This window comes from Cucurbita pepo, chromosome LG10 (genome assembly GCF_002806865.2).
Source record: "Cucurbita pepo subsp. pepo cultivar mu-cu-16 chromosome LG10, ASM280686v2, whole genome shotgun sequence".
Classification (NCBI taxonomy): Eukaryota; Viridiplantae; Streptophyta; class Magnoliopsida; order Cucurbitales; family Cucurbitaceae; genus Cucurbita; species Cucurbita pepo.
The window spans coordinates 8,247,201-8,270,855 of record NC_036647.1 but is presented as its reverse complement, the minus strand read 5'-3'; the positions used below and the strand labels follow the sequence as shown (position 1 = coordinate 8,270,855).

The following is a 23,655-nucleotide window of genomic DNA, read 5'->3' as shown; positions in this document are numbered from 1 at the left end:
CAGGTAAGTCACCACCCGGTATTTAGGAAGAAATACTTGTAGGGTTCGCTTGGATTGTATGTATGCATGTTAGTAATTTTGCCTTGAATTAGCTCTCCATGAATGAGCTTAATTAGATGGATTGTTATGATGTGTTGGGTGAATTTTCTGAGTGTTGCTTGTATGCCTTAAGCTTCCGTTGTACGTATGCGTGCGTTTAATTTATGTTAGAGTTGTGTATGCCGGGTTTCGGGTGCTTGATGGACGAATTCGTCCCATTGAGCGCGAACTTCGTGCTCTGGGTGCTTGATGGAGGTCATCGCCCCGTTGAGCCGGTATGCCTAGTTTGCATGAATTACATACTATGATGTTAGAAGAAGATTGCATGCACCCTCTCTTAATTGCTAGGGCCCATTTCTACGATAAGATTAGGGAATTTCTTTTAGGAGCGATATGCCGCTCTAGACAGACTTAATTTTCCCCTAGAAACTTAGCGGTTTACCACGGTAAGAAAGTACCTAAGGGGGTTCATAGATTGCTAGCGTGAGAACGGTATCTATAGCTTCGTGGGAGGACCAAGGGTCCCTGATCAGTCCTTACTGTTCTTAGCCATTTCGCATGGGAAATGTGTCCCCACGTCGTACAGCCCATTAGCTGCATGGGAACGGGTTGGGTCGCGCCCCCCATAGGAGGACTATATGGGCGTAGGGGTATTCAGCACACCCCTAGGCTAGGTACCATGTAGTTCTAGATAGCCATGTAGAGGTAGCGCCTCATAGAGAGATACCGANAAAATAGCTTACTTCATTCCAGGCGAGACTACATATCTAGTAGATCGATAGGATCTATTATATATCAAGAGTTAGTATGCCTGAGGAGGTGCCAGTCTCTATTGTGTCAGACTGTGACACTAGGTGCTTGTGCAACAAAGTGGTTCACGTAGTAAAAGTCTCATGGTATACCCATTGTGATGAAGAGGCAACTGGGATCGTGAAGAGATATGAGAAATGTCTATCCCAAGTTCTTCCAAGAGATGTCAACTTTCGAGGACGAAAGTTTTTAAGGAGGGGAGAATTTGTAATACCCGAGCCTCAATTGAAAGTTTAAAATCTAAGTTTACCTTAAAAGTCGATCTCTCTCAATTTTAGTGAAGGTCTTAAAGACCAAAATACGAGATGAGACGGAAGAGAAAAATGATGAGGAATAAAAGAACTTAAGAAAAATATAAAAGAAAAATGATAGAAAATTAAAAGAATGGTCAAGGTTAATCCCTGGAGGGTAATTTGGTCATTATACCCTCCTTTTTAGTAACATACGAATAAAAGAGAAAAAGAAAAAATAAAGGGGAAAAGGAAGAGAAGGAGAAATGGCAGAAAGAGAAGAATGTAAATAGTGAGAGAAATAAAATTATAGAGAGAGAAGGAAAGTTCTAGAGAGAGAGGGAGGTAACAGCCGCTCCGGCCACGAGGAGTCCGGTTCCGGCCGAGCCTTCATGAAATCTTCACAGAACTTAGAGAAGAACATTCTTAACTTTTAGATCGTCCAAAACCATCCAGAAACGAGGAAAAATCTAAAGGTAAAGTTCTTGAATCCAGATTCTCGAAATTGCTTTAGATCTGTGAGATATAGTAAGAGTTAGAGCCTGAAATTTGAGTATGTTAATCTACAGAGGATTACGCTCAAAACCTGTGAAGGAGGTTGTATTCCTCAAAGAGGAGAAAGGAGGAGGAGGATGAGCTTCGCCGGAGAAGAAGGGCCACGTGTCAAGCGTCCATTGGAGACGAAAAAATCAAAGAAATACTTCGCGTCGGGTGGGATTCGATGGCCGGCGGCCCGCTACTCGAGTTCGCGACCCGATGACCCGCGCGCAACCCGGACCACCGACCCGGCTTCTCGTTGCCACGCGTCAGCGTAAACAAACTCGAATTTCCAGCGCGCCCTTCCGGTTTCGAACCAACGACCTCGACCTTGGCTGACCGTTTATCGGGCGCCACGTGGCAACACCTCAGCGCGCGTCTCCCCTCCCTCATGCGCGTCCGTACGCGCGCGTGGCCGTGCGCGTGTAGCACCTTCCCCAGGCGCGTGTGAGCGCGTGAGGTGCTGTTTTCAGCCCGTTCGATTTCTGTTTGCCCGATTTCCCTCCGATTCCAACTCTAACCCTATTTTTATATGGAATAGGGTTTAAATGAGAAAATTCAGCATTTGTGGACACTCTATTGGTGTAGAAATGCTCAACGAAGAACACGCGTCAATCGGGTAAGTCACCACCCGGTATTTAGGAAGAAATACTTGTAGGGTTCGCTTGGATTGTATGTATGCATGTTAGTAATTTTGCCTTAAATTAGCTCTCCATGAATGAGATTAATTAGATGGATTGTTATGATGTGTTGGGTGAATTTTCTGAGTGTTGCTTGTATGCCTTAAGCTTCCGTTGTACGTATGCATGCGTTTAATTTATGTTAGAGTTGTGTATGCCGGGTTTCGGGTGCTTGATGGACGAATTCGTCCCATTGAGCGCGAACTTCGTGCTCTGGGTGCTTGATGGAGGTCATCGCCCCGTTGAGCCGGTATGCCTAGTTTGCATGAATTACATACTATGATGTTAGAAGAAGATTGCATGCACCCTCTGTTCATTGCTAGGGCCCATTTCTATGATAAGATTAGGGAATTTCTGTTAGGAGCGATATGTCGCTCTGGACAGACTTAATTTTACCCTAGAAACTTAGCGGTTTACCACGGCAAGAAAGTACCTAGGAGGGTTCACAGATTGCTAGCGTGAGAACGGTATCTATAGCTTCGTGGGAGGACCAAGGGTCCCTGATCAGTCCTTACTGTTCTTAGCCATTTCGCATGGGAAATGTGTCCCCACGTCGTACAGCCCATTAGCTGCATGGGAACGGGTTGGGTCGCGCCCCCCATAGGAGGACTATATGGGCGTAGGGGTATTCAGCACACCCCTAGGCTAGGTACCATGTAGTTCTAGATAGCCATGTAGAGGTAGCGCCTCATAGAGAGATACCGATCATATTAGCTTGGCATAAGGAACCTCTAGGTGACTAATGAAAGGACGATGAACCGGTGAAACCCAAGGGGCAAGCCCCAAGAGACTAAGGTTAGAACCCGATGTCCTAGAACCGAATTAGAAAACCGTGGGAGTTCTGTTAAATTAAGATGCGAAGAGAGCCTACAAGTAGGTGGCTTACTGAGTATAATTTTTATACTCATCCCGTTCTCATTTATTTTTCTCAGGTGTTCACTGGCTGCTGGTCGAGGTAGAGGAGCGTTTGAGAGTTGTACAGTCACAGAGGGGGTCGTTCCGGAGCGTCAGTCCCTTTTCGGTCTTTTAGAGTCTTTTGTATTTCATTTTATATTTGCAATTTCTTTTGTAATAATTAACAAACAAAATTTCTCTCTTTTGTTTTAATTCAAAGTATTTTTATATTTTTACTTTGGTTTTCTTTTCTTCTACTTTCATTTTGTTTGTTTTCGATTTCGTCTTTTGGTTCACGGTCTGATTTTCGAAGCCTCGAAAATCGGGTCGTGACACTCCATCTAGAATTTACGGCACTAGACATGCACCTGACAATCCTTTGTCCAAGGCTTCATGCGTTCCAAGTGACACAGCCTATCGAATTAAGCATGTCTATTTTGGTTACAATACATGTAGTTGGAGGGATGGCTTAACTCGGGACCGATGCTTGTATATGGGATATTCAACTCCAGACGCCAACCTCTGCGATCTTCATACTGCTATAGATTGGGAATCATTCTATGTTTTACCCAAATACGTTGCATTTAAAGGTGACAATGGAAGTTATCTTCAAGCATGCTGGTTTCAAGGCCTTCCATATCTCCAATTTTCTGCTAATGACATTGGAGACCCAACTGTGGGAAATGAATTTTCAACAACAAATGAAGGAAATGTTCGCATTAAGTCAACCCAGTTTGGAAAATTCTGGAGACGGAGTCCAAATTGGATTTGGGCAGACTCAAATGACACAACTGCAAATAACAAAGACACATTATTTTGGCCCGTGAAAGTTGATAACAATGTTGTGGCGCTTCGTAATTTAGGTAATAATCATTTTTGCAAGAGGCTCACAACGGAGGGTAAGACAAGTTGTCTTAATGCTGGTGTCCCCACCATCACTAAAGAAGCACGTTTGGAGATACAAGAGTTGGTTCTTTCCAGAAGCATCTATAATGTCATATTTCATCTTTTGGATGCACGAATTTATGGTCAACATGTACACGCCCAGCTGGATTGATCTTCATTTGGTTCATCAGCTACTGCAACCACATATCGAGTATTGATTGAAGAACAAACCCAATATTTGTTGTTACAACAACACCTTATATACACGTAGCCCCTGCTAACTTTAGCAGGATCCACTTCATACTTTGTGTGAGGGGTCACCACATTACGTGCATCATACTTGATGTATCCATGAATTTGAACATCTTCCTTTACGTACTTCAAATACAAGTCATCTGCCTTGGATTTGAAAGCCACCTACCTTGGGAGCACCATTTTCTCCTTTCTCTTGTGTTTCTTAGCAAGTTTTCATCACTCTTGATGGATGTGCTTTAAAATTATAACTAGAAGGGCTATTTATAGATAAACTTTAAAACTTAGAAGATCAATAAATCAAAGTGGAGAACTATATAATAATATGATTGAAAGACTGACATTAAATGAGGTAGTTGGGAAGATAAAATTAATACCTAGAGATGGCAGCTAGAATTAGACTTTCGAGTAAAAACTATCACATCAATATCAAGATTAATTTGTTGAGTACGTGATCATGATTGAATTGGCTAAGATACTAAACAAATCAATACGACCTCATTTTGGGTTTTTTTGTGTTTATATTTTTTTCTAAGAGATCTTTTGTTCTAAAAAGGATGAGAAAAAGTAATACGTAGAATTCACAAGAATGGATACCATAAGAGGAAAGAAATAAGAAAAAATGTAACTAATACATATCAAGATATTAATTTTGAGCGTTGATAATGCAATGGTACACTATGGTTTTAACTTCACTAGACACCTGACTACTTTTACCTTAAAATTTATTATTGAAAATAATAATTGGGACACGTATACCTTTCATACTAAGAATTTATTAACTTTTACCTTAATAATTAAATATAGCTATTAGTAGGAGTCGCTAATGTACACTATGGTGTTTTAATGTCCGGCTCAGTCCGTAGGAGTTATTAATGCATTCACATCGATTCAAATTTAGATTATCCTTTCAAATTTTGTAACTTCTAATATTTAAATTCAAACCAAATTGGCATGGGTTCACACTTTTGAGTCATTTTTTTAAAAAAAAAATCCAAACTCGAGTTAGGTGAGAATGATGGCCATGTGTGTAAATGTAATTAAATTAATTACAATAAATATATGTAAGGTATACCGTAGCACCCAAAGTAATATTAAAAGTAACGTGTTAGGATCGCACAACAACTCACACACTTCATTGAACACAGAATAAGAGAGAGAAAAATCAAGGAGAATATTAGCTAAAAAATTTATTATAATTTCACTAATGTATAAGAGTACAAAAATGAAGAAAAATACATTTTGAAAGCACTACTAGTATATATATGGTCTCAGTTTAAGTAAATATAGATTTACCAAATCTTTACGAAATATCTACCGTATATATATATCAAATATTTACGAAATATCTCTTATATATATCTCTACCTAGGTATATTTTTATTTACCATATATATTTATAACAAAAAGGATAGAACAAGCATAAGGGAGAAAAAGATAATTTTTCTAATTTTTTAGGATTTTTCCTGATTTTAATTCTTTAGGGAGAAAGCATTTCAAGGTGGAAAAAATGACTAACAAAAGGTGAAAGAATTTTTAGAAATTTTTTTAATTTTTTTTAGAAAAAAATAACAAAATGTTCTACAAATAACCAAATTATCGAAATAATTAGGAAAATGCCACGGATCAGAAAATCATATACGGGGCAGTGAGAAGTGATGAGAAAATCCCTCGGATCTTCAAATCAAACGGTTGGATCTTCACAAAATTTGAGTATGTTCTAGAGAAGGCACAACTCATTATATCCAACGACAAAATTTCAAATTGGAGGTTGGTTGCTTGTTGATCTGAGAGGATATTTTCAATGATAAATTCAGAAAATTCAATCTCCATAGGACGATTCTAGAGGTTTCAACATCGATTTAAGCTTCTCTTATAAAGTCTGAAGTTGGGGCATTCATAGGAACAAGAATCGAGCAAGGTCGAGCTCTCACTTGTGAATTATAACTGTTTAGTTTTTGGGTTTCCTACTCTCGGATTTCTTCCAAATTCCAAGAGCAATTTTCCACCATTTCCCTTCAAACTCGTTCCTATAGCTTCTACATAAGATTACCCACGAGTTTTATGAAGGAATTGAGTGTTGGAAGAGCTAAGAACTCACTCCCTCAACCGTTTCCGCCATTGAAGAAGTTCAAAGTAATCTTGTAAATCGAATCCGAGCCTATACACAAATTTATCGAGCAAGGCAAGTCCCATCCAATTTTTGCACCTTCAAGGAGTATTTACATAGAAGACCACAAAGAGAATTAATCTCAAGAACATGCTCCATTGGAGAAAATCAATTTCAGACTTAATTTTGAGGTAAATATCAAATTCCTATCTACGGTTCACTTTTCTTAAAATTAAGCATTCCTGTAGCTCGTGAGAATTGAGATCGGCAACTTTAATGAAAAATCAAGAGCTAAAACATTCTAGACCAAGCTACACAAGAGATCGATCCTCTGCATTTCTAATCGAGTTAGGGTATTCAACTAAGCAATTTAAATTTCTTAGAAAGATTTGTAAGGATGGAACGCCTTTCGAAAAGGTTTGAAAATGAAATAATAAGCATAAAATTGTTGAAATTTTAACTCCTTATGATAAAGGAAGTTAAAATATGTTCATGAAAGGAAAAATGGCATAAAGCATACGACACTTTTTAAAAAATTTGTATTTTTTAAATAAAATATTGAAAAATTGGAAAATTATCAAAATACCTCTCAAAATTTATGGAAATTCTAACTGTTTGCATCACCAAAAATTTTAATCACAACGCTTCGATTCAAGGGGCTATAGATCTAATGGTCAAAATTCAAAGGTAAAGTTAACAAGCAGCTAATGGAGAGGATTTGACAGTGACTTCAACTTAAGCAACCCAGATAAGTGGCTTCATTACTAGTTTGATTAAATGAATTGTTTGAAGTAGTTTGATTAAATGAATTGTTTGAAGTATGATCGGTGCATGTTCTATGACCCTTGCATGTGTCGTATCTTGTGATTGATATGTTTGCTTGTTATGATATGATGCATTGTTACTATGAGATATGTCATAATATGAAACACCATGTTGATACGTTATGTCATTGATGAATGTGAAATTGTATATTCACATGTATCAAGATACTTTCCCGTTATGATTAGTATAGATGCATACAATACTACAATGATACGAGTATCATGTACACCATTATAAGAAAAGCTCAATTATAAATATTTTTGTGTATTTCATCTGTTCTTTTAATTCATCCTTCACCTAATTAAGATTTTATACACGATGGTATTTTAATATCACTAAATGCATAACCACTTCCACCAAAATATTTATAAATGTTTCAAACTTTTACGTTAAAATTTTATTATCATAAATAAAAATTGAGATAGGTGTATTTTTTTTTTTTTTTTTTTTTTTTTTTTTTTTTTTTTTTTTTTTTTTTTTTTAATGTTTCTAACTTTTAACCTTAATAATTAAATATAGCTTTTTTAAATAAGACATTATTAACCTCAAAATTGAGGATAAGAAGTTCTTTTCATATTGTGATGTCCTATTATGTATTATGTCATAGTATGTATGATATGAGATGTTATGTATGTTATGCTATGTCATACAATGTGAAACCGTGCTATAGATTATACTGTACCAATGATGATGACAAATGAAAGTCATGATGAATGACTATGCATACATGACTCATATGTATAGTATGACATGAATGAAAGGAACAATGAAGTAATTCTTATTATATGTTATAATTTTAAGCCATAGAAGCCTCATACATTTATGTATGTCACGTGCATCGTGATACTTTCTCGTTACGCTATGTTAGTATGGACTTTACATTCGATATTTATGTACGCCAAGATATCACTTTAGAATGATGAGTAGCAATAAAAAGTATAGACCTATGTGCACCCAAAGTATGAATTAATCAAAGAGTAAGTCCTAAACATCCTAAAAAAGATAGTTGAGAACCAAATCATCTAGATGCCCCTAAGAACCTAGTATACCATCACGGTATCCAAGAATGACAAAGGTAGCTTTCTATGGCGTTAGCAATATGTGCGGTGTCATTAGTACCTCCGTTAGTAGCTCTCTAGGAAATTAGTTGTTTAATGATGTCATCAGAGTCTTTGCTTCCCTTTCCACTCCGATACCCGTACCATCAAGGTTTTACTCTCGTACCTGTACTGTCAAGCTAGACACAGATTGGTTGGGATAATGTGATAGCTACACCAACCTTGTGGAAGAGCAAGAGTAATACTCTCATCCTAAGAGGCGGCGTGGAACCCCACAGGTTGGCATAGTAGCTGGCTAAAACACGAGGTCGCACATCCAAAATAGGTGACTTAATGGTTTTGTGGAAAGGTTCGCCAACTAGCCTTCCATAGATGACAAGCAGGCTAGCAATTACTATATTTTCCCACCAACAGCTTTATAAGGTCGCGTCTCAGTCCAAGACATTTGTTTCTTATTGCAAAGGCAAAACAAGCTAACCTAAGTCAACATAACTGTAAAGATAGTTCGCCTCGAGCTAAGACTCACCATCTAGTAGATCTACGCACCAAAAATGGAAGAACCACCTCCAAACCTGGAGTGGAGTTCATGAGCAGCTAGAGAACCGCTTGGAACTCTAAGGCTTCTCTAGATGCTCAAGTAACCGTAGAGGCTAGGCCCCAACTTCCTAGAACCCAAAGTAAAACACGTGGATACTTATTAGGTTAAAGATGTGATAAGAGCCTACAAGTAAGTTTCTTACTAAATATTTTTATATTTAGCCCTTTCCACTTTTCTTTTCTAGGTATTCACATGTTACCAATCGAGATGGGGAGAGTTCGAGAGCTGTATAGCCATAGAGGGAGTCGTTTTAAAGCGTCAGTATGTTTCTATGTTTAGAGTCATTTATAATTCTTTTTGTAAATGTATCACAAACCCATCTTTTTTTTATTTCGTCCACCTAATTAAGGCTTTTTACATTTTGGTGTCTTAATGTCATTAAATGCATATCTACTTTCACCAAAAATATTTATTAATTTATTAATGTTTCAAAGTTTTAAGATGATGAAAAAAATTTGAATATTTTCAAAAATAATAATAATAAAATATTCTAAAAATGGTCAATTACCAAAATATTAGTATTAAATATATAAAATGCCATTAGTGTGAAAAATTTAGAAGGAATACGCGAATGCCTACACAAACTCTCCATCTAACCATTAGATCTTTACCAAATCTTGGTAGGATCTTGAAGACACGCCTCATCATATCAACGGTTGGAATTTGTTGGAACTCAAAGTTAATATTATTGTGCACCGAAAGTAGAACAAACCTACTCACAACACCAAAGTTAGTCAAGACATAAAATGTGACACCCAAAACTTGATGATTTGAACAAGATAAAGAATGGGTAAACCTAAAGCTAAGCTAAACTAACACGCCTAAAATTATTAGCAAGACCTTAAGAATAGGTCCTGGTCCTAAAGAATAGGACCTATGATAGTGTTCAACAAATATAAATAAATCTCTGATCACATGAGATAATCTTCCTAGAAAAGCAGGCATAAGACAACCATGTTCAAACTAGGGCGGTTTCAAGTGGACCAAAAGGTATGTAAGCAAAGACGAGGGTCTTAAGCAAGTTATTTTAATACCTTAGCAAACAATTTTAAGAACTTTAGGCCTTTGGAAGATTGGAATTAGTCAAATTTTCCAATTTTCAAAAACTTTCATTTTTAATTTCTTACCAAGAAGAAATTTCAAGATGCTTAAGAAAGAAAAAAAAAATTAATTTTTTATGGATTTTTCATAATAAAATATTCGGAAAATAGTAAATTACCAAAATACCCCTTAACTTCGAGATAATTACGAAAATGCCACAAATCAGAAAATCAGATCCATGGCAATGACCAATGATCAGAAAAGCCTTCGAATCTTCAAATCCAATCGTTGGAGTTTCACCAAATTTGAGTATATTCTAGAGGACACAACTCCCCACATTCAATGGCTATAATTTAAATTGGAAGTTAGTTGTTGGCTGATGGAAGAGAATATTAAAAACATAGAAAACATATTAAAAACATAGAAAACATAATATCCAAATTAACCTTCCCCTATAAAGTTTGAAGTTCGAGCATTTATATGGAACAACAATAGAGCAAGGTCATGCTTTCAATCGTGAGTCATAGCCATTTAGTTTTTGGGTTTTTCCTCTTAGATTTCTTCCAAATTCGAGAGCAATTATCTACCATTTCCCTTCAAACTTGTTTCTAGTTTCTAAACTATTATCCACAAGTATTATGAAAGAATCAATCGAGTGTTGAAAGAGCCTAGAACCCATTCCCCCAATCGTTGCCGCCATTAAAAAAAGAAGTAAAAGCTTGAAAATACAATCTGAGCTTACAGGCATATTTGTTGAGTGAGACCAATCTCAATCATCTTTTGCACCTTCAAGCAATATTTTCATAGAAGACCACAAAAAGAATTAATCCCAACAATGTGCCCAATTTAAGAAAATCAGTTTTGGGTATAATTTTGGGGTAAGTATTGAACTCCTATATACTATCTATTTTTCTGAAAATTGAGCATTCATTTAGTAACTTTGATGAAGGAATTGAGAGACTTAAGCATAGGTTTTCAAACCGTATCACAGGGAAATCCCTAGATGCGAGTTTAGACTACTTAGCTTGGAACGCATGAAGCCTTGGACGTAGGTTCAGACTGTGTCGCTTGAAACGTATGAAGCCTTGGACATGGGTTGTCAAGTTTATGACTAGTATCGTAAATCTTAGGGGGAGTGTCTTGGAAAACGAACCAAGAACAACAGGACAAGAACCTAGAAAGTAACTAAGAATAGACAAGGATCAAGGACTAGAACATGGATCAAGATCCAAGTTCTAAAAACAAGAACTCATAATCATAGTACTAAGGCCCTTACATCTCAAACCTCAAAATCCAAGAACCAAGGTCCTTATGTGTAACGACCCTAAATTTCTACATATCTAGAGTCGTCACTAACGTCTCATGCTCATCTCTAATGCAGAATAAAAATCTAAGCATGCTCATCTTTATTAGCGGAAAAATTTAAAACTTCAGAATACATTAAAACATTGGAAAACACTGCCGAACTTACGTGTTTCAAACATCATGCTGGAGTTCAAAAGATAAAATAAAACGATTACAAATTAATTAATATAAATGAATGAAATGCAAACGCCCTATCCTAACCAAGACTAGGAATTTTAAATATGCAACTATCCTATGCACGCGCCACAGTCTCTGATCACGATGCCACCGTCAACCGTACATGGGAGCCTTGCCTTTACCTGAAAAANGGGAGCCCGAGCCGTTTGCGCCGAGCCGAGCCGAGGGACTGCCTGCGCCGCTATGTGACACGTGGCGGCAGTAGAGAGAGCCACGTCGAGCGGTAGTGTCGGGTCGAAGCACGGGTCGCAGTCCGGTTCGGGTCGTGGTTCGGGTCGCGGGCTGTGGAAGGCTACTGGGCCAAGACTAATCGTTGGGCCTCGGCTTACTGGGTTGAGCCGCAAGTGTTTGATTTGCAGGCCGGCTCAATTGGACCGTGGGTCTAGTCTGGGTTAGTTCAACTGAACCGTAGCTTCTGAGCTGGTTTGAGGTTTGGGCCGCTGTAGTTGGGCTGGGCCGAAGGTAGAGGCTGAGGAAAGAATGGGCTGAACCTCTCGGGTTCTGGGTTCGGGTTGACCCAAATCCGTGGGTCTCGTCTTCCTTACCCGACTTCGGCCGATTTTCTGGCGAGCTTTCTCTCTCTCCTTCCCGTGGCGTTTCCATTGCCGATTTCGGTCCTCTCTCTTCCTCTCTCTTTATTTGTCGTCCTTCTTTCTTTTCTGGAAGTCTTGCGGCCTAAAGGTTCCCAAAACCACGGATCTATGAACGATTAGGAAAACCTAATTTTTCGACCTCGGTTACCGACGACGGCGCTTACGAAATAACACAAAACGCACCCTGAGTTATTGTGCTTTCGTTAGGGATCCTTCTCATGGTGGTAACAGGTCGTTTGGTGTCGGTTTGAGGGTGGTTTGAGGGTTCGTCGGAGAAACTGGACACTCGCCGACGTTTGTTCGAAATCTCTCTCTCTCTCTCTCTCGAAATTTTCTATCTTTTCTCCCTTTGCAGGTGTTCTGAAGATGCTGGGTGTCGTGGGCTGAGGGCTGGGCGTGCTGTGGCGTCGTTTCGCGTGGGTTTCGCGAAACTCGGCGGTCGCCGGAAAACTCGCAGGTTTTCCGGCGACTGAGTTTTTAATTTTTTTTAAAAATTTAATTAATTAATTATTTATTTATTTATTATTATATATATATATATTTTTTTTTTCTTTCTTTCCTCGGTCGTTACATTATCTACCCCTAAAAAGAACTTTCGTCCTCGAAAGTCTCAAAATCTTGTACCAACTTGGGGTATTTCTCTCTTATCTCGTCCTCACGCTCCCACATGGCTTCCTCACTGTGGTGATTCCGCCACAGTACCTTAACGAACGCAATACTCCTGTTGCGTAAGGTTTTTACTTCTCTAGCTAAGATTCTTACTGGTTTTTCCTCGTAGCTCAGATCTTCATTGAGTTGGAGTGGTTCGTAGTCTATTACGTGGATAGGATCCGTAATGTACTTCCTCAGCATCGACACATGAAATACATCATGTACTCCTGAGAGGGCTGGAGGTAAGGCTAACTTATACGCTACCGGACCAACTCGCTCTAGGATCTCGAATGGTCCAATGAATTTAGGACTTAACTTGCCCTTATGTCCGAATCTTAACACACCTTTCATAGGTGCCACCTTGAGGAATACTGGGTCCCCCACCTCAAACTCCAGGCTTTTACGCCTTACATCGGCGTAGCTTTTCTGTCTACTTTGAGCGGTACGCATCCTCGCTCGAATTTTCTGGACAGCCTCATTGGTGAGTCGAACCAACTCGGGTCCTACTAATTCTTTCTCTCCTACCTCGTCCCAACACAGTGGGGACCTACACCGTTTCCCGTACAGGGCCTCAAACGGTGCCATTCCAATAGTTGCTTGGAAACTGTTGTTATACGAGAATTCCATTAGGTGTAGTTTGGAATCCCAACTTTCCTTAAAATCTAGTACGCAAGCGCGTAGCATGTCCTCTAGAATTTGGTTTAAACGCTCCGTTTGTCCATCTGTTTGAGGGTGAAAGGCGGTACTAAAGTCGAGGCGGGTACCCAGTGCTTTTTGAAGTCCGCGCCAAAACGCTGACGTAAAGCGTGGATCCCGATCTGACACTATAGACACTGGGACTCCATGTAGTCTTACTATTTCTTTCACGTACAGTTGTGCCCAATTGTCAACTGTATATGTAACCTTCCCAGGTAGAAAGTGTGCCGACTTGGTCAACCTATCGACAACTACCCAGATCACTGTATAGCCCTTGGGCGTTTTGGGTAAACCTACTATGAAGTCCATCGCTATGTTTTCCCACTTCCACTCCGGTATGCTTAGGGGCTGCAACAACCTCGCCGCCTTTTGTTTTGGAGCTTTCACTTGTTGACAAACTAAGCACTTGCTCACAAACCCCGCCACATCCCTCTTCATGCTCTTCCACCAAAAGTGTTGTTTTAAATCTTGGTACATCTTAGTACCTCCTGGATGCATGGCAAATGGTGAGTTGTGAGCTTTCATCAGTATCTCCTTCCTTAAATCTTCTATTTTCGGAACACATAAACGCCCCTAATACAATAGTCCTTCATCTGATGACTTCGAGAATCCATCTACTAAACTTTCGTCTAGCTGTCCTAAGACTTTCTGTAGGATAGAATCCTCTCGTTGGGAGGTAATAATTCTCTGCCTAAGCATAGGTTGTACCGTGAGTCGGGCCAGCTGTGCTATGACTCCCTCGGTCGCTACAGCTATGTTGGCTCACTCGAACTCTCTTTGTACCCTTACTTCCCTCGTAATGACGGCCGACGAGTGGACCATCTTCCTACTCAAGGCGTCTGCAACCACATTTGCTTTCCCAGGGTGGTACTGGATATATTGACTCTCGCAATTCGGAGGACAATGTCAACGAAAAATTGGCCGAAGGTTTCTTCGAAGAAAAAATTAGCGGAAGTAAAAGGAGAGAGGGAGAGAGATTCGCTGAGATTTGCTGAAGACTCGATATATTATTTTTCTTCAGTTGAACGATTTAAATAACCAATCTAATTACAAAAATAGAAAAACCAATTATACAAAAATAGAAAAGTGGACGAAGACTTCGCCCAAATTGGCCAAACAATGGCACCTAGAATTACACTTTTCCATTCGCGTGAATTCAGATGTTTTGAGAAACCTAACTAAATAAGGCACATGGCTTTTATTTAACCATCTCCTCCTAAAAGCTGTACCTTATTATTTGAACTCCGATCTTTGAGCATAGTTCTTCAAATTTCACCCGCGCCAGGGACTTGGTGAAAATGTCTCCAAGTTGTTCCTCTGTTCGGATGAAATCAATCTTGATGAGCCCTCGATCTACACATTCTCGAATGTAGTGGAATCTGATTTCTATGTGCTTGCTCCGGTCGTGCAAAACTGGATTTTTGATCTGGGAGATCGTAGCTTTGTTGTCTACGTATAGCATTGGTGGATCGCTTTCTCTCCCAATGAGTTCTTCCATTAGTCGCGCAAGTCAGATCCCTTGTGTTGCTGCCATCGAAGCGGCGATGTATTCTGCTTCGCAGGAAGACAAAGCAACTACCTCCTGTTTTGTTGATTGCCAGCAGATCGCGCTGCCTGAGAGAAAGTAGATCATTCCGCTGGTGCTCTTCCGATCATCAACGTCACCGGCCATGTCACTACCACTGTAGCCGACCAGCTTGAGTTTCTCCTTTTCGCTCCCTGTGCAGTATCTTACACCCCAGCCTCTGGTTCCGGCTACATAGCGCAGGATGCGCTTGACAGCCACTAGATGCTCCTCCCTAGGTGCTTCCATAAACCTGCTCACATATCCAACAGAATAAGTAAGATCAGGACGAGAGTTTACTAGATAGCACAGACTCCCGACAATGCTGCGGTAATTGGTGGAGTCGACTGTCGATGTAGTGCCGGCCTTCCTTAGTTGGAGTCGGGCCTCCATTGGCATCCTTGTAGGATTACTGTCCACAAGCCCAGTTGTGTCCAGCAGCTTCTTCGCGTATGCACTTTGGCAGATGGAGATGCTGGTAGAATTTTGTTGCACTTCGATGCCGAGGTAGTAGCTGAGCACGCCGAGATCGCTCATCCCAAATTTTTTTGACATCTCCTTCTTGAACCTTCTGAGGACTTCCACGTCGCCTCCAGTGATTATGAGGTCGTCGACGTACACTTCGACGATCAGTCGTTTCTTGCCATGGCCGTGCGTGTACATGCCATGCTCAGAGGCACAACGTTTGAATTTCAGTGACAGTAGGGTACTCTCGAGCTTCACGTTCCAGGCTCGTGGGGCTTGTTGAATCCCGTAGAGTGTCTTGTGCAGGCGTAGTACCTTATTGGGGTTGTCGTTGTCCAGGAAGCCAGGTGGTTGTCGGACATAGACGGTCTCCTTCAGCTCTCCGTTAAGGAAAGCAGACTTTACGTCCATATGGTGAACCTCCCAAGAGTAATGTGCCGCAATTTTCAGCAAGAAATGAACGGATTCTAACCTTGCCACTGGCGCAAATACCTCTTCGAAGTCCACTCCTTGCTTCTAGACGTAGCCCTTCGCCACCAGACAGGCCTTGTGCTTCACAACTTCTCCTTTTTCGTTGCGCTTCAGTTTGAAGACCCATTTGAGCCCTATGGCTCGGTGTCCCAGCGGCATATCCTCCAGACTCCACGTATGGTTCTCGGTGATGGATGTCATCTCCTCCTGCATTGCCTTCAGCCAGCACGGGTTCTTTTCTGCTTCCGTGAGAGCTGCTTCCTACGTCGCTGGGGTTTGTTTCCTATCACACCGTTCACCACTTTTCGTTAGTATTTCACAATTAATTTACCTAATATTTAATAAATGTGAAATACGGCTCTAAAACGGCCTCGGATACCTTAATCGGGGCCGAAAACAGATCCGTGAGGGTCGAAACAGTGGAAACCAGGCTGAAAACAGGTGAGCCGAGCCGAACAGCCGCTGTAGTTGCCGGAGCGTCACCGGAGGGAGCCCAAGTCGTTTGCGCCGAGCCGAGCCGAGCCGAGGGATTGCCTGCGCCGCTGTGTGACACGTGGCGGCAGCAGAGAGAGCCATGTTGAGCGGTAGTGTCGGGTCGAAGCGCGGGTCGCAGTCCGGTTCGGGTCGCGGGCTGTGGAAGGCTACTGGGCCAAGACTAATCGTTGGGCCTTGGCTTACTGGGCTAGGCCGCAAGGGTTTGATTTGAAGGCCGGCTCAATTGGACCGTGGGTCTAGTCTGGGTTGGTTCAACTGAACCGTAGCTTCTGGGCTGGTTTGAGGTTTGGGCCGCTGTAGTTGGGCTGGGCCGAAGGCAGAGGCCGAGGAAAGAATGGGCTGACCCTCTCAGGTTCTGGGTTCGGGTTGACCCGGATCCGTGGGTCTCGTCTTCCTTACCCGACTTCGGCCGATTTTCTGGCGAGCTTTCTCTCTCTCCTTCCCACGGCGTTTTCGTTGCCGATTTCGGTCCTCTCTCTTCCTCTTCCTCTTTATTCGTCGTCCTTCTTTCTTTTCTGGAAGTCTTGCGGCCTAAAGGTTCCTAAAACCACGGATCTATGAACGATTAGGAAAACCTAATTTTCCGACCTCGGTTACCGACGACGGCGCTTACGAAATAACACAAAACGTACCCTGAGTTATTGTGCTTTCGTTAGGGATCCTTCTCATGGTGGTAACAGGTCGTTTGGTGTCGGTTTGAGGGCTCGTCGGAGAAACTGGACACTCGCCGACGTTTGTTCGAAATCTCTCTCTCTCTCTCGAAATTGTCTATCTTTTCTCCCTTTGCAGGTGTTCTGAAGATGCTGGGTTTCGTGGGCTGAGGGCTGGGCGTGCTGTGGCCATCGTTTCACGTGGGTTCCGAGAAACTCGGCGGTCGCAGAAAAACTCGAGGGTTTTCCGGCGACTGAGTTTTTATTTATTTATTTATTTATTTATTTTATTTTTTAGTTATTTTTTATTATATATATATATTTTTTCTTTCTTTCCTGAGTCGTTACATTAGGATAGATCATGATAAGAACTCACAAGTTAAGAACAAAACTAAAGAGTCTAAGTACTTACAACAAAAATCAGAACAAGAAAAGAAAGAGTGTGGTACCCTAGCATATACATAACATAATTAAGAGCATACAAGTAGGCTACTTACTGTATCTTTGTACTTACTCCATGTTTCCCATATTTTTTAGGTAAATAAAGAGCTGGTCGAAGTCGGGAGCTGACTCTGGAGAAGATGTCACAGACAAGCTTTATCCGTCATCCTCCACACTCTTTTGTTTTAAATATTTTGTGTCCATTCCTTGTTTTGTGTTTGTTTCCACTACCATTTATATTTTGATATAATATAAATATATTCTAAATTATGTTTTAAATTCTCTGAAAAAATTTGTCCATCTTTTTAAACCATCGAATCGCGTGAAACCGTGCTTTTACATTTTGGAGTCTTTTTATGTTTTCTTTTATAATGGTATTCAATGTTTGCAGTAGTTTGAATAACATCCAAAATTTTGCCAACTTCAATTTCCTCCATTAATGCATAACCACTCTTTTGAAAATTAGGGTCAATAGACAAATGATTGTCAACCAAGTTTGTCCCATATGTCATGGACACATTTTTGGTGATTATTTATCCACTATGAAAGAAATTGAGTATTTAGAATGCAGATAAATAATTTTTGTCACATATTAAGGATTTTTGTAACGTTTGATTTTTAGCAAATTATTTATGAAATATTTAAAGTTTTAAATATTTGTACACTTAGATGATAAGGCTGAGCGGAATATATTGCAATGAAAAAAAAGACAATAATTTATGGTCACCATCATGATAACGGATAGAACATATAAACGATAAAAGATCATATTTGGGTTCCACCAACCTTATTTGTGATGGTTGATAACCTTATTTAAAGTCAATCTCCTAGAGTTATAACCAAGAGAGAATGATTGGCCTCAACCCAAATACTTATAACAATGCAAACAAACACCTTAGAGTGGCTCTTGCTTTGTCTCATACTTGAAGTTGTAGCAATTGACGGCCGTATAAATTCCATCATCGTAATAATTAGTCACTTGGTCTCCATTCATAAGAGTGTCACGTTGAGTATACGAATATGGGACATCGCAATGACCTTTTGTTGCGAGTAGACTCACTCTCACCCTAGACATGGGTGGCACAGTTACTTTGTATACGGTCTCTATCTCAGATGATTTTGATTGAGTTTCTCCCCATGTATATCCACCAGAAAACTCAGCAGACATTTCAATTTTTCCCTCTGCAATCAGTGGAATACCTGTTTGAATTGTTGTCTTTACACCGAGTTTAGCAGAAACAGTGGAAGACCATGTATTACTCTCAGAAATCGTGTAACGGAGCTTGATATCTATAGTGTTTTCTTTATTGGAACTATTACTAGCATCTCCATTGGCCATGGTGATGACATGTTGACCATAAATTCGTGCATCCAAAAGATGAAATATGACATTATAGATGCTTCTCGAAAGAACCAACTCTTGTATCTCCAGACGTGCTTCCTTGGTGATGGTGGGGACACCAGCATTAAGACAACTTGTCTTACCCTCCGTTGTGAGCCTCTTGCAAAAATGATTGTTACCTAAATTACGAAGCGCCACAATGTTGTTATCAACTTTCACGGGCCAAAATAATGTATCTTTGTCATTTGCAGTGGTGTCATGTGAATCTGCCCAAATCCAATTTGGACTCCGTCTCCAGAATTTTTCAAAGTGGTTTGACTTAATGCGAACATTTCCATCATTTGTTGTTGAAACTTCATTTCCCACCGTTGGGTCTCCAATATCATTAGAAGAAAATTGGAGATATGGAAAGCCTTCAACCCAGCATGCTTGAAGGTAACTTCCATTGTCACCTTTAAATGCAACATATTTGGGTAAAACATAGAATGATTCCCAATCTATAGCAACATGAAGATCGCAGAGGTTGGCGTCTGGAGTTGAATACCCCATATATAAGCACTTGTCCCGAGTTAAGCCATCTCTCCAACTACATGTATTGTAGCCAAGGTAGACATGCTTAATTCTATAGGCTTGATGATCTGGATCAAAGATGGGTTCAAACAACGTACACGCCCAGTTGGATTGATCTTCATTTGGTTCATCAGCTACTGCAACCACATATCGAGTGTTGATCGAAGGACAAACCCAATATTTGTTGTTGTAACAACACCTTATATTCACGTAGCCTTTGCCAACTTTAGCAGGCTCCACTTCATACTTTGTGTGAGGGGTCATCACATTATGTGCATCGTACTTGATGTATCCATGAATTTGAACATCTTCTTTTACGTACTTCAAATACAAGTCATCTGCCTTGGATTTGAAAGCCACGTACCTCGGGAGCACCATTTTCTCCTTTTTCTCGTTTCTTAGCAAGTTTTCACTCTTGGTGGGTGTGCTTTAAAATTAAAATGAGAAGGGCTATTTATAGATAAATTTGAGAACTTAGATCAATAAATCAAAATGGAAAACTATATAATAATATGATTGAAAAACGACATTAAGATCTAGTTGGGAATATAAAATTCATACCTAAAAACGCCAGCTTGAATTAAACTTTAAATTAAAACCAGGTCAAGATTGAATTGACTAAGAAACTAAACAAATCAATACAACCTTATTTTGTGTTTTTTTTAGAGATGAATGATATTATTGGTGTGTTTATATTTTTCTAAGAGATCTTTTCTTATAACAAGGGATAGAGAAAAAGTAATGTGTAGAATTAACAAGAATGGATACCATAAACGAAAAGAAAGAAGAAAAGAAGTAGCTAATACTTGTCAAAAGATTAATTTGAGAGTTAATAATCCATCGATTAGAAAATGTTCTTGAAATCATCGATATATTAGAGATGTAATCCCATGAAAGAAAGCTATATTACAAGAAAAGCCCAATTAAAAATATGGTTTGTGTGTTTCATTTTTTTATTTTTTTTTAATTCGTCCCGCATCTAATTAAGACTTTGTACATTGTGGTGTTTTAATGTCAAGAAATGCATAATGTTTCAAACTTTTAGGTTAAGAATATATTATGGAAAATAAAAATTGGCACATGTGTACCTTTCACACTAAGAATTTATTAACATTAACTTTAATAATTAAATATAGCTCTCTAAATAAGATATTATTAATTTTGAGAGTTGCTAATGCATTCACATTGATTCACGTGGATTATCCTTTCACATTTGAAACTTCTACGATTTACATATTCATGATTGTCTCTTTTATAAATTTAAAGTAAAGTGATGTGGTTCACACTTTTGAGTCATCTTTTTTTTTTTTTTTTTGCAGAAAAATCCAAACTCGAGTTAGTTTTTTTTAGGAAAATTCCAAACTCGAGTTAGGTGAGCGATTTTAAGATTAGAAGACCTTTCAAAAAAGTTTGGAAAAAAAGTCATTTTTGGAATTTTAAGGAAACTTCTTGGAATTTTAACTCCATATGGAAAAGGAATACCTAGAGTTCAAGTATTTTATCTCGAAATTTCAAGAATGGACCAATGAGATAAAATTCAAAGTTTAGGGAAATTTAACTGTCTACATCATAAAAAATTTTAATCACTATATACGAGGGGTTATAGATTCAATAATAAGAATTCAAAGATAAAATCAGCAAATGGCTAATGGAGAAGATTTTTTCGTCGAATTGTTCAAATACTTAAACTCAAAATTAGCCCAGTTTTAGATATTTCTATTCAAACAATGTTTGAGCTATAAACAAAAAAGTGTGGAAGATCATTTAGGATAAGAATAGAAGCTCGTGATGAGTTGAATCAAGCCAATCTAACTTCTATACTAAGAAGTTAGTCTCCACGAATTAGCCTCAAATCAACTCCTACCACTTTTAAATAAGTTCCTTTACAAGTTTCATGCAGATTTAAGAGCGGAAAGTACCATAAACATGTTTCTCCAATTTAAGTTTCATGGTTGAAGAAGGAAGGAATTTTTGAAATTCTAATTAGAAGTTACAAGAAAGTTCATCCCTCCAAAGAAAATTCATTCACTTTCTAGGACGCCAAGAATGAATTCCATGATCACCACAAAGACAAAAGAAGTTAGGATCGAGGGTAATTAAAGGACATCAAAAATGAGTTTAAAATGGATGAATTATAGAAAAACTCCAAATTCTTTACCCACGGTCCATTAAACACATATTTATAGATACCAAGAGTTTGGTAGCAATAAGAAGAAAAGCTTTCGTAAAGAAATTAGAAGCTAGAGAGGCATGTATCGTTCTGTCTTATAAACTTCATAATCAAATAGCAAATTGGTAAAAAAGAACCAAGAGCTTCAAACACAAAATTGGGAGCATCTACACAAAGTTGTCGTTCAAAAAAGATTTTTTGGCTTGAGAGGATAAAATGAATAGATTTCGTGACGAATTTTAGGCGAGATAAGGTCTGGATCACGTGAACCAATAAGGAAAGTTTGGGTTATTCTCTTGAGAGTTATGTTTTCCAACGAATTTAAGGACTTATTTCTTGAGTTACAATCTACAAAAAGGCCTGAAATCAGTCATTACTCCTACCTTGAAACACAATTTTAAAACGGAAGTCAACTAAGAACCAAAAATCTCAGAGTTAAGGTCTTTAGAATAGAACCAAGGTTAAGATTTTTGAGTCCAGGACTATGGTCCTTATCCTAGATTATGACATGAAATCAGAACACAAGAACATAACCTAAGGGAATAAGTTCTCAGGTGAAGAACAAGAACATGACTAGAAAAGAGTGTGGTATCCTAACATACCTTACCGACACGATTAAAAGCCTACAAATAGGCTACTTAGTGAGTCTTTGTACTCATTCAAGTTTCCACTGGTTTTTTAAGTGACAGAAAGGAGCAGATCGAAGATGGAAGCAAATCTAGAGCCGGTGTCATAGAATGTCACTCCGTGTTTTAACTATTTGAATATTTTAAGTTGCATTATTTAATAGGCCAAATGTATTCCAACTTTCATTTTTTATTCGTAAATAAATTGTATTTATGTTTCGTGTTAAATGCGAAAAATTGTATCATCCTTTCATTTAGTCTTTTATGTTTTTTATTACGTTTTACTTAGTTAAGCTCGAGTAAAAAAATTGGGTCGTGACATGGTTGTATTAGAGCAAAGATTCTCTAAGAAAGTACAACTTATTACGACTAATTCAAAGAGGAGAAATTATGGTGCATTACATTTGTTAACTCGTAATCTTTTTGTTCCATTCATAATGAGTAAAAACTCATTGAATTCCCAGCTTGCAATGTATTATCCTCGACAAAAAAAAAAAAAAAAAAAAAAATTGTTGTAATAAAAATCTTTAATTAACGAACTTTACAACACTCTTTCGATTTTGTAGGCCTCTAGAGCACGATTCGTGACTTGTGAAAAAACGGTAAAATTTACCACGAAATAAAAATAAGGTATTTAAAACATAATTTCATACAATATTTACACTATATTAAAGTAGTGGGCATACAAAACATAGTTTTAGTCACAAAATAAGAAACATGCTCAAGAATATTTCAAAATAGAATAAAGTTTGAGGGTGCATAGCTGATTTATGACTCTTGCTCCAAAATCTGCCTCTATCCATGACCAGCTCCTAAAAAACATAGAGTGAGATACAAAGATTTAGTAAATAGCCTACTTTTAGGCTCTTAATCGTATTCTTAAGCAAAGGTACTATAAATTTTTGAGTGTCTAGGGACGTAGTACACAAACTTAACTTTGCTCATATCACATGGTCAACTTATTAAAAACATTCCCTAAATTGGCTTTTAGATTACTCTCCATGTTAGACCGCATGGTCTCATTGTTCGTGTAAACTTGATCATGCCATCTTTCTAGTAATACATGACCGAGGGATCTCATCTAGAAGAGGGAAACATGAAGTCCATTATGGCATTTTACTCATGAGACATGGTGTAGGGTGTCACAGTCATGCTTGTCCAAGGCAAGTTACCTGTGGCTGCATATCGGATGTTCCAATTATGCTTATCCAAGACGTGTTATCTATGGCCGCGTGCTGGTTCCAATCCCTTTTACTTGTTTGTTCGATTGACCTTTACTATTCTTTTTGTGTCGTTATGGGGGTGTAAGACAAGTCACCAAAATCATGTCTACACACGCTAGGGCTAAAATTCTCCAAAAGGTACTATTGGTGGATGTGACTTGTCAATTCTTTCTACCAATGTTATATGCTATCATAGT

General features: G+C 38.8%; 1 protein-coding gene and 1 long non-coding RNA gene across 2 annotated transcripts; one reads left to right on the top strand and one right to left on the bottom strand.

The window, feature by feature from the left end:
• The first annotated feature begins 1,411 nt into the window (after window positions 1-1,411).
• On the top strand, window positions 1,412-2,718 carry LOC111803442. Its single transcript, XR_002816374.1, has 2 exons — window positions 1,412-2,076; window positions 2,158-2,718. It is a non-coding gene; the product is annotated as an uncharacterized LOC111803442 (long non-coding RNA).
• Window positions 2,719-18,422: 15,704 nt separating this feature from the next.
• Window positions 18,423-19,817, bottom strand: LOC111803769. The gene has a single exon (XM_023688307.1). It carries the CDS (start codon window positions 19,815-19,817, stop codon window positions 18,423-18,425), a length of 1,395 nt encoding a protein of 464 aa, XP_023544075.1.
• Window positions 19,818-23,655: the final 3,838 nt, after the last annotated feature.

Bases quoted from the DNA above. Each gene is read 5' to 3' on its own strand.
- LOC111803769 (XM_023688307.1), bottom strand. From the start codon at position 19,817: ATGGTGCTCCCGAGGTACGTGGCTTTCAAATCCAAGGCAGATGACTTG.